The 10,853-nt window shown below is 39.9% G+C and overlaps 3 protein-coding genes across 3 annotated transcripts in view; all 3 read right to left on the bottom strand.

The window, feature by feature from the left end:
* Positions 1-212: 212 nt before the first annotated feature.
* Positions 213-2,489, bottom strand: LOC118327539 (CDGSH iron-sulfur domain-containing protein 3, mitochondrial-like). The gene is made up of 3 exons (XM_035660944.1): positions 2,183-2,489; positions 1,118-1,234; positions 213-1,031 (listed from the first exon to the last, which is right to left on the bottom strand). The coding sequence occupies exons 1-3, from the start codon at positions 2,267-2,269 to the stop codon at positions 846-848; spliced, it is 390 nt and encodes a 129-aa protein (XP_035516837.1). The 5' UTR covers positions 2,270-2,489; the 3' UTR covers positions 213-845.
* Positions 2,490-3,197: 708 nt separating this feature from the next.
* Positions 3,198-6,384, bottom strand: LOC118327537 (CDGSH iron-sulfur domain-containing protein 3, mitochondrial-like). The gene is made up of 3 exons (XM_035660943.1): positions 6,129-6,384; positions 5,118-5,234; positions 3,198-3,503 (listed from the first exon to the last, which is right to left on the bottom strand). Exons 1-3 carry the CDS (start codon positions 6,219-6,221, stop codon positions 3,315-3,317), a joined length of 399 nt encoding a protein of 132 aa, XP_035516836.1. The 5' UTR covers positions 6,222-6,384; the 3' UTR covers positions 3,198-3,314.
* A 1,441-nt stretch (positions 6,385-7,825) lies between these two features.
* LOC118326755 (protein AF-17-like) overlaps positions 7,826-10,853 on the bottom strand; it is a 22,892-nt gene continuing 19,864 nt past the window's right edge. The window contains exon 20 of the mRNA XM_035659819.1: positions 7,826-10,575. Within this exon, the coding sequence (XP_035515712.1) occupies positions 10,540-10,575 (36 nt within the window). The 3' untranslated portion in view covers positions 7,826-10,539. The remainder of the gene's footprint in view (positions 10,576-10,853) is intronic.

Genomic DNA, 10,853 nt, shown 5'->3' with positions numbered 1-10,853 from the left:
AGCAGATTGTGAAGCATGCTTTTGTGCACATAGCACAAATGGAGAGGTAAAAAGCTAAATGCATAAGTCACCTGGTAGAGCTGGTGCCCCATGTACCAAGGTCCTTAAAGCAGCGGCCTGTTGCCCTTTGCTGCGTGCACTCCCCTATCTCTCTCTTTCTCTCACTCTTCAGCTGTCACTATCTATCCATGGTACAGACAAGAATCAGGCAGTTACAGATTAAAACTTTAATCAGTTTAATAATTACAGGTACATAATGTAATGTCAACAGCTCTTTTTCAGTGCAGTTTCCTACAGTGAGCTACAGCACAGTGTTAAGATAACTCATCAAGTTTCTGTCAAAAGCATAAATACATCCGCAAAAGTTAAAAAATAATGTGGCATTTTATATGTGGAGAGGAGGATTCATGTCCCTCACAGATATGCTACTTTACGGAGTGAGCTGTAGGAGACTGCACTATTACATCCTCCCTTCATACACTTCACAGTCCAAGACCTATACACAGACAATATTCTCCTGTAAAACCATTCTCTAGATCTTTAGTATTGAAGATAATACTGTTATATCCCATCTTTAACATCCTTTTCTAGGGACAGTGTGGTGGTAAAATCTCCACCCTCAGACGGGATATCATATCATTCAACCCTGTTTCCCTGATAAACGACAGAAAGCAAGGGCTTTTCATAGCCACTCTCTTCTCTGTCAAGCACAGAGAAATACTGATAAGAGACAAGAATGAGACACTTGAAATGGTCAGTTTACATGTGCTGCTTTCACTGAGTGCAAAAATGTGCATGCAACAGCAACATGAATGTTGAGTTCAAAGACCTCTCTGCATTCCTTTTCAAGAATCGGTTTGCTCATGTAGCGGGGCAGATACGACAAAGTCCTGCTTGTGCGTGCCGTCACAGTAAGGTGGATTGTTTGTGTACTTGCAACCACACAACCAAGCCGTGGCGTCTTTCTCTGGGACAAAGCGTAGCGGGGACAGGCCTTGGGCTTTGGTTTTGTGGGCTCCGTCGCAGAAAGGCTGAAAGATAAACATGTGATCAGGGCATATACAGGACGCGTACTTTAGACAGGAGTGATACAGATGATGTCAAGCAGTGGTTTTACCTGTTTCTTGCTGTGTCCACAGGTGCACCATGCGTAACGCTTTCCACCGACCAGCTCCACTTTGAAAGGCTTCTTAGAGGGGATGACAGGTTCTGGAGGAAGGGTGGAGAGCTGGACCTGTGGACAGAAGCACATAAGAGAACTCAGCTAAAGGTCCAGTGTGTAGGATTTAGTGGCATCTAGCGGTGAAGTTGCAGATTGCTACTAATTGAGCATGTGTATCTGGCCACGAAACTTGTGAGAAGATAACACCTGGCCCATGGCGTCTATAGTTAAAAAGAGCTCATTATAAGGTAATCAAAGCATGACAATTCATATATTCAACTCACACCAAAACAATCCAGATTGTTAAAATAAAAGCACTACGGGTAAGAGGAACAATATTTATGTTTTGATTTTGGGGTGAACTGTCCCTTTAAAGCCTCTCCAATACCCATGGTACACCACAGGTGTTTTCACTTCTGCCCGATCAGACCTCCTCTCTAAACTCTGTGGCTGTGTGCAGACTGACTTCTCCCTGACTCTCAGTCAGTTCTGTTAGACCGGTTAAACAGTATTTTAAGAATGGCCTCTCAACCCACCCAGGTGTGTTAAAGCCATTTTGCTCCAGCCTCTTTTTACACTCAATATGGGTTGGGCGCTGCTGGAGATTTCCTACTGTATTTTCAGGAGTCAGAGCTGTAGGTATCTGTGCTGAAGTGTGTTAGCGCTAACATAAGCGGTGTCCATAAGGCCCAGACAGTCCTGAGGGAAGGTCTCATCAGGCTGGGATTAAAAACAGCTGTGTCTGTGCAGGGGCTCTGGTGCTTCACAGCAGGTGGTACTACTATTCATAGCTTCTTTATATGCTATAGGCTGCTGTCAGAGGGATTTGATGTGGCGGTCGTGTTTAGAAAATAACGGACGGCACAGTATTTCCGTCTAAAAAGTGTCGTGGTGGAAATGAGGTCTCAAAAGTGCACTGAAGTCTACAACATTGTCCAAATAATACTCAGTCGGTCGACAAATAGAGGAAAGTCTACCCTGTTTAAAGGAGGCAGGGGCTCATATAAGGGCTTAATTTACCTTGGAAGCTGCCATAGAGGTTATCCAAGGTTGTCTCAAGGTGAAACTGATCCATTTGAGGTCTACTTTGGTCCCCAACGTGTTCATGTTTGTTTCCAGTGACGGTTCAACTTCAGAGCAACCTCAGCTGGCTGCTGTCCAAGTCGCGCGCCGGTGAAACAACCGTGAACGTGACTCAAAGCCCCAATGACGTCACAGCTACGGAAACTATAAAAGGTCAAACAGAGGAAGAAAAATAAATCACACACCCCGAGAAATAGTGCAAGGTTTCACAACCCGACAGCTGACCAAGGAGATTATAGAAATCACTTCCTGGATGGTCACGTGTTAGAAGCTGACCCAATCAGGAGGCTGCTATCGACCAGGCCACAGATTGAATTGAAGTGATGTTCAATGTCCAAACAATAAATAAATAACAGTAGGATAATTCAGCATTCAAGACCCAACTGCTACTGAGCTCATGTCCTCTGTTCTTTCTGGGAATTTGGGACCTGTAGTGCAGTTTACCTCTTATACAAAAGGGGATACCAATATTTTTAACACAAATTAAGACTCTATAGACCTTTTTCACAGCAGCCATTTTGACATAAAGCAGTAGGGTAAACAAGTGTTACCAACTGTTCCATTCAGGTGAAACATTATTATTATTATTATTAACTATTGTGCATGTTGGCTTACTGGAATGGAACACAACAATAATTAGAACCATTGCACCTGTGTTTATCCTATTGTAATATGTCTCAATGGCTGTTGTGAAAAAGGGCTATTACAATACAAATGGATACATTTCTGCAGCGGCTCCAGGGTCCGAGTCCGACCTGTGGCCCTTTGCTGCATGTCATCCCTTTCTCTTCCCCCACCCCCCTTTCCTGACACTCCTCAGCTGTCACTACCAATTAAAGGAAAAAATCTACATAAAAAAAAAAAAAAATCTACATAAAACGTCAGTTCTCATTGCTCAGCTTTGGCAACAAGCAGCTTTGACTTGGACACAACAAAATGTGTTTTTCAAGCATTTTTAATGGGTAATGCAAACACTGGTTACAAAAACATATATACTTGTCATTGTTTTCTGTTGTGTATTTAAGGTAACTGGTCCTTGGCCTCCCAGTGCAGACATCTTGAATACTGTTCATTTAAAGATGCCTTTCACCGACTTTACTAAATCCCGGAATATGACCTTAAAGTGCGAGCCGTCACAGTATGGCGCATTTTTGGTTTCCTTACAGGCACACAGCATGACCATCCTGTCTTTGTCAGGGGTGAAACGTAGAGGAGAGATGCTCGGAGCTTTTGTCCTGTGAGCTCCGTCACAGTAAGGCTGAGAGAGAGGGAGAAAAAAGGTGTGAGGACACAGACTTCATTTTTTTGTTTAGATGTTTTTTTTTTTTTTACACCTGATGCCAGATTGGTGTTTTAGTATTTTAATGTCAATTTAGCATATTTCTTGACTACTTTTTGGATTATTCTGACTTAATTTTATATCCCCAACAGCAAATGCATTATTTATTTGAATAAACTGGACTGGATTGTATAAAAACTGATCTTATTTCTTAGATTTCCTGCCTGTGTACTCAAATAAGTACACAAATAGTTCAGACACGGGTTGAAAACATTATATTTACACCCAATAGTTTTAATAGCATAGCCCATATTGTAGAAAGTGAGATTTCTATGTCTTTTTTGATTATAAAGCAGGTCTAGGTGCAATATAAATACAGTGGAAGTATCGAAACGATCCATCAGGAACAACCGTCTAGGTGGGCTACAATCTGTTACCTGTGGTTGGCCTGACTGTGTGTCAGTCAGAAAACAAGTAGCCAATCAGAAGATTGGCTCATTAATATTAATGAGACAAAATGCAACACAAAACACCCGTTCTCTAGAGCTCTGGAGAGAAGTGTGAGAGAGGAGATGTAAAACTATATTAGATACTTAAAGGTACTTAAAACCATAAATATATCTTCACATAAAACACCAGAAAAGTGTACGAGACCTTTAAATTCAATGATTTTTACTCCTTTATCACAGCAGACATTTTACCCATAGCAACAAAAGCACAAGTGTATATAGGCTACACTATTTTAGGGCTGCAACTAACAATCATTTTAATTAGCGATTAATCCATTGATCAATTTCTTAATTAATCAATTAGCTGATTGGTCCATAAAATGATTTCACAAAATTTGTAAAAAATGTTTATCAGTGTTTCTCAAAGCCAAAGTTTACATCCTCATATGTTTTTTCCACAGCCCAAAGATATTCAGTTGACTGTTGTAGAGGACTGAAGAAACCAGAAAATACTGGTATACATCTGAGAAGCTGAAATCAGAGAATTTGGATATTTTCTCTTAAAAAAAAAAAAAAAGACTTAAAATGATTACTCAACTATCAAAATAGTTGGCATTGAATTTAATATTCGATAACTAATTGAGTTATCGACTAATTGTTGATGTGTCTGTTTCAGGGCGCTACTTTACTGTGCATGCTGCCTCACTACCATTACATACTGTGAATAGTGTTGTTCCTGCTATGGCAAGTCAAAAATCTGTCGTGAAAAAAGGCATTAACAACCCTATTGTCTGTCAGGGTTGATCGCATGTGTTATGTTAACCTACAGGATCTCTGGGCAATGAAGTCAAATGGTCATTCATATCCAGTCTGTTATCTGTTGCTATCAAAGTTCAAAGTGGCCTGGTGAAGGTTTAGTAACAGTCTGGCCCTCTCCTTTATATTACTGAGATCTCTGCACACGTATAACAGTTTGATGACCTAAAGCCTCCAACCCTCACCTTAGTTTGTGCACGCTCTTCACTGGCTGAGGAAATTCAAGTCTCCGCCAGCAGAGTGCCTCTCAGACAGCAGCTGACTGGCATCCTGCTTTCAGTCCCCGGGCCCTCTGAGAGGCGAACCCCAACACGCCACACACACTCACCTGTTTCTTACTGTGTCCACAGGCACACCAGGCATAGCGTTTCCCAGCAGACACCTTCACTCTGTAGGGCATCCGGGCCGCAGGGACAGTCTCCGTGGACTGCCGGCAGCACTGAACCTGCAGACAGAGTGAGCTGTATGTGACACAGAGCAGCAGCAGGTATATACTCCAGGGTTTCTGCAGGTCTCAACAGGTTACATTTAAGACTTTTAAAGACCTTTTTAAGACAATTGTGAATGCATTTTAAGACTTTTTTTTTAATGTCCATACTGGCAAAAACAGTACGAAAGATACGAAAAAAAATCTGTATTAGTTTTGTAGTTTGGAGAAGAAGAAAAAAAACACATTTAAAAGTGAGAATGAAAAATTCAACTTTATACACGTAGTGACTTCTTGTGACATCAAAGTGAATAGACGTACTTACAACACGACAGAAACATAAAACAGTTACACAACAGTCTGAAAGTTTTAATTAGTAGGGTTAGTATTAATCCAATCAAGACCTGTCAAATTCATATCTGATACATTTTAAGACCCTGCGGACACCCAGGGTTGTGAGCAGAATTATGCTTTTAGAAGACACAATGTATGGAGGGTAAAATACCCAGCAGGCTCCTGATTCACTGATACAAAACATTTACATTTGATGTGAACAAGAAGGCATTTTACACCAGCCGACCACATTATAGATCCTTTCTGACAGATATATCCATATACCTGAATGAGCAGAGAACCATATGAAGCCACGTAAACGAGGCCTACAGCCGTCCTCTGTGGCCCGCAGGCTCATTACCTAAACACATCAGTGGCAAAGGTGAATGAAGGAAGGTGTGTCAGATTTAGTGTTTGCATTACACAGAAAGTATACATTGTAGGCTTTTTGCCATGACTCAGCACTCTGAAACACTCCTTACAATGGCGGGACGTCTGTAAAGGTAACATTAAAACGACCCACTAACATAAACAATAAGACTTTTAGTGGCAGATGTTCAGTGCAATGTTTGGGCTCACCATAGAGGAGGAAACAGGCAGAGCCAGCAGAGGTCGTCTGGAGGTCTGTGTGCATCCTCTCCGCACTGCGACTAGGAAGCCGGCTGTGTTCATTGTGTCTCAAGTTCAAGTCCAAGTCAAGTCGCTATGTGGTTACTTTGTCGGGAGGGAATCCCTAGCTGTCTTCAGTCAGCTGCCTCAGGAAACTTGGACGGGCTCCACTTGGGCGGACTCTAGTAAAACTTCTAACATGGCCGCCCTTTGAGACACAGCACAGGTGATTGGTTTACGACTGTAAACAAGCTCCAGCTGAAGCCACTCCTTCGTCATTTGTTTGTCCCACCGCCCCTCCTCTTCCTCCTCTTCCTCCTCAGCCCGCTGTAAAACCCACCGTAAGAGAGCAGGAAGAACCTCCTATAAAGGCTCTTTGTAAGAGTTTATACGATGTAACTAATTGTTTTATTTATGGTTCATAAATCATTTATTGGTGCTTTATAGGCCAGTAAAAGGTCATTAATGAAAACACATGTTCGGTTTCTATTTAGGGAAATCAAACCATAAGCCATTCATAAAGGGTATTTTATTTTAAAGTTTGGGTCTGCTAAACACCAGCTAGAGGTCCCTTTCATAACTGATAACACAGAAGCTCTTCTTATTAATGGTACTAATGGATACATAGCATCAATACATTATTTTTTAAGTGTTGGGTCTGATTACTTACATACTGATACTACAAATAGGCCTACTTGAGTTCTATAAATATATTATTGTGTTCTCTTTAAAGGGCTCAACACATTTTCAATGCAGATAAATTAATTGAACTTTCCATCTTGACGTCTTTCCTCCTGTCCGTCCGCCACAAAGTGGAGCCCTTGTCTAAGAAACCCTGTGTGTCAGACTGCTTTTCATGGGGTAATAGAGCATTGGTTAGCATGGAACTGTTACAATTTTATTTTAAAAATTTCGTATTTAAAAGAATAAAAAATCTTTGATTATTGACCTTATCTAATTATTTTTCAAATGTAATCAGGGATGATAATAGTAATTTATATTGGTAATATGATTACAAAATCCTGATTACATTTAATAAGTTACAACCCAACACTGTTGGTTAACTATTAACAAAGCTCTTAGCTGGTGCTTACAAAGTCTTGACAATAAACATCCTGTTAGAGGGTGTGTATACCCTTTGGGCCTGCTTCAAGCTCACTTACACCAGCTGTTAGAAAATAATTGTAATATTGCTGACTCAGTCGGATTAACAAAACTGTAAACAAACAGCTAGGATATACTAGAATCATTAGTTTATATATTCAGAATATTGTAATATGATAATTAGGATAATATTGGGACATGTGGGAACCATTTTTAAATTAAATATTGCTTAGACATAAATGCGGCCAGACATTTTGACATTGTAGGCTAATGTATACATGTTTTTCTTTGTAATTAAACTAGGTTTGACATCCCACATTCAGGTACCCAAACACTAGTCCCAATGGTGCACCAAGAACAGCACATGGCAACAGAAATCCAATAAACACTGCAGCTCATTTTCACTCTGACAGAATCCTAATATCTAATTATGGAATATTTCTTTCTAATATTAGTTACTGTGAAGTTCAATGTATTTTAATTTAATTCATTTCCACTTCCCTCTCTTCCAAGTACATGGGCCACCAACAGATAAATCAACACCCAAAAGAAAATGTAACAACTCAGTAAAATACATTTATTGACAAAAAAAGTTGTCTTAATCCGTCCTTTTAATTTTACACACAAAAATATCAAAATACTTTACAGGGCTTTTAATCTGAATATTGTCAAATTCGTTTCAATCAATTCTCTCAAACAAATACACTGTACAATGACAAACATGCTTGTCCTTTTTAAAATTCAGTGCTCTTTTCATTTAATTTCTTTTTTTCAGGGAACAATGCATTTAAAATTATGCATAGTTATTACTTGGTATTTAGCAATACATTTGAGAGACGTCACTGCATTTCATGCAATTCATATCCCAATGGGTAACTCGCTCTCCATCAGACCTCATCCAGAGCCAAGTGCTTAAATGTTGTAATACATAAAAGATACACAGTACGACATTCAGAACATGGATTATCTTGGTTACCCAAACTTCAAAGCTTAAAAGAATGAATGTGTTTTTACACAAACATATTAAAGTATACAACTTGTATTCCAACAAAATTGAAAAGGTACTAAAAAACGATTTACAATTGGGCCCAAAGCGCCCCAGTGCAACATGAGAAAGAAACCGCTTCAGAAATCCTTCGCACTCTTCAGTCAATCTCTTGGACATGGTTGTGTGTCTGGACTTACATAATAAAGACATACTTGGTAGATTGCAGACCTCCCACTTGGAGTCATGTCAGCGCGTTGGCTCATGTCTTTATCAACATAATCAACATTCTCCTTCTGTCATTGCTACAGTATTTATCACCAACTAGTGAGCTGCTTGAAGTTCCTTTCTGACCTCTACATTATAGCTGCTAATAAAACGACCTAGCACTCAAGGTATCACATGTATGGGAGATCATGTTCAAGATTGCAAACAGAAATATTTGAAAAGTCCTATGATAATATTGTTAAAGAACACAGGAGAAAACATGGTGAAATAATCACTTACTTTATGAGTGGCCTTTGTTAGTAAAACTGAGGCATCGTATTATAGAGTGGAGTGGAAGGAAAGAGACGCCTATCAAAGTCACTACGTTGGCTTGCGGGCCTGCAGTAAAGGTCAACAGTAACAACATTGGCAATTCACCTCTGCTCAGCTGATAACAGCTACATGTATCATACACTGCTGCCACGGCACTTTAATAATAGTTAACATCTTGTCCGTACACAGCAGGCGTCTCCTATGACGCCGCTGTGCAAGCTTTACGGTCAGATTCTCAATAAGTCCTTGTTTCTCAGTTCTCTGAAGCACAAACAACTAAAGAACATTGCATCTGAACACAAAAATTACAATAGAAAATGATTTGACACTTCAGTTACCACTATACGGTTATTCACACATTTCAACTCTTGAAATCATCAGTCAGCTATCAAAAGTATAAATGGGTTTAAGAAGAGTGCTTTCGCTTTACTAATGTACCACTCCAGGTACCCCAGATAAAAAAACAAATCAAAGAAAGACGACAAGAGGGTAAGCCTTTGGGCTGTGGTTTTCTCTGTATATATAACATCATTAAGGCATTATCTATCCAGTATTGCTAAAAGAACAACTAGTTGGTGAACATGAAAAGAATATCTGTATATGAAAGGAACACAAAAAACGGACACTTAAGGAAGAATAGGAGTGCAAAATACTCACATAAATCAAAACCTGTCAGTCCCTAGTGGCCTAGTAAGTACCAAGCATCCTTTATAAGGTACTGTGTTTAATGGCTAATTTGCTCTGTTAGCTACTAACATGCAAAGTGCACACTTGTTTAGGAAAAACAATTAATTTCTTACTTACAACTTCCAAATGTTTGGTTTCGTCTGCTTAATCTCGATAGCAACTGGAAGGATATAAAAGTCTTTACAAACTCTTGTGGTGATTTGGAATAAAATCTGGTGCTCGACGTTCATGTTGGTGCCAGTCTCTAGTGGACGCCATTTTGGACACGTGGGTTCTGTGCCTTTTTTTTTTTTTTTAAATTTACATACCTTAGAGTTAACACCAAGATTTTTTGGTGGGCATTTATATCCAGTGAAGGCTATTGCGGCAATGAGTCAGCACAAAACTTCAACAATGGAAAGTAGGTGGCAGAAAGATCTGAGGTAATAACTAGCTTAATATTGAAATGCCACTAACCGCACATCAAAAATGACAGTATATTTACCCATTACATAATAAGTGCATGTGAGAAGATGCAACATATAGAAGATCTGGATGAAATGTGGGTGGGGTGAACACAAAGGGAAGACAAAATATCGAGGAAGACAGTTGAGGTTGCAAGAAGTGGCAGAAATCTGTGATTCTCACTGACCGAATGGAAACTCAAATCATGATTGGTCAGTGCTTGAGAAGTCAGAGACGCTCCGACTTTGAGTTCACACTTCGATCCAAAAGCCTTACACAGCACCTGCAGGGACGAGCAGGAACTCTGCCTTCATAAGCAGCCCCATTGGTCTAGCTAACAAATTAGTGCAATTTAACAAGAGACCATCGTATTCATGCTCTCTGAAAGCTGCCTATACAAAAACCTACGAGAAGAACCTCTGATATAAAGAATTCCAAAACACGAAAAACTTCACCTTGACGTTTAAGTCCATCCTGTTATACATTCATAAAAGAGGGTGTAAGATAAAGATGACAGAGAAGGAAAGACGTTCAAAAGTCATGTAAGTTGACCTCAGTTCTTCAAGTGGGCTGTGACGCCCCGTATCTTCGTGTGAGCTGCTCCTGTGAAATCGAGAAACGTCACCCGTTCTTGTCTCCACCTTTCTCTCCTGCAGTCTGAAAACACATGCACACAATGTTTCTTACATTTCTAAAACTGGAAACATCACAACATATACAATCATAATGAGAAACCGATAAAACAGACAGAAGATCTGAAGTTTAAAACCTACTTTGAGTAGGCAAAGTCTAGACTTGATGCAAGTGATTTTCCTGCTGGTTATGTTGGAGTATTGCAGTTTGGGTTGCATATGTGCCTAAGCCTGTGGTGAATCATGGGTCTCTATGTATAGTTAAAAGTAAGGGGTGTGGGTGCCCGGTTATCTCAGTGGGTA

Source organism: Morone saxatilis, unplaced genomic scaffold (genome assembly GCF_004916995.1).
Source record: "Morone saxatilis isolate NCDOM2014 unplaced genomic scaffold, NCSU_SB_2.0 Contig17, whole genome shotgun sequence".
Classification (NCBI taxonomy): Eukaryota; Metazoa; Chordata; class Actinopteri; family Moronidae; genus Morone; species Morone saxatilis.
Note: the sequence above shows the minus strand (reverse complement) of the source record. Positions and strands in the feature narration are given on the sequence as shown.

What these genes read in the sequence shown, in the direction of transcription:
- LOC118327539 (XM_035660944.1), bottom strand. Translation starts at nt 2,269, where the DNA reads ATGAACACGTTGGGGACCAAAGTAGACCTCAAATGGATCAGTTTCACC. An exon ending in CCTCTATGGCAGCTTCCAAG is followed by an intron (nt 1,235 to 2,182) that starts GTAAATTAAGCC and finishes TTCTGTCCACAG; the next exon opens with GTCCAGCTCTCCACCCTTCC. An exon ending in GTGGACACAGCAAGAAACAG is followed by an intron (nt 1,032 to 1,117) that starts GTAAAACCACTG and finishes TTTATCTTTCAG; the next exon opens with CCTTTCTGCGACGGAGCCCA.
- LOC118327537 (XM_035660943.1), bottom strand. Translation starts at nt 6,221, where the DNA reads ATGAACACAGCCGGCTTCCTAGTCGCAGTGCGGAGAGGATGCACACAG. An exon ending in TGCCTGTTTCCTCCTCTATG is followed by an intron (nt 5,235 to 6,128) that starts GTGAGCCCAAAC and finishes CTCTGTCTGCAG; the next exon opens with GTTCAGTGCTGCCGGCAGTC. An exon ending in GTGGACACAGTAAGAAACAG is followed by an intron (nt 3,504 to 5,117) that starts GTGAGTGTGTGT and finishes CCTCTCTCTCAG; the next exon opens with CCTTACTGTGACGGAGCTCA.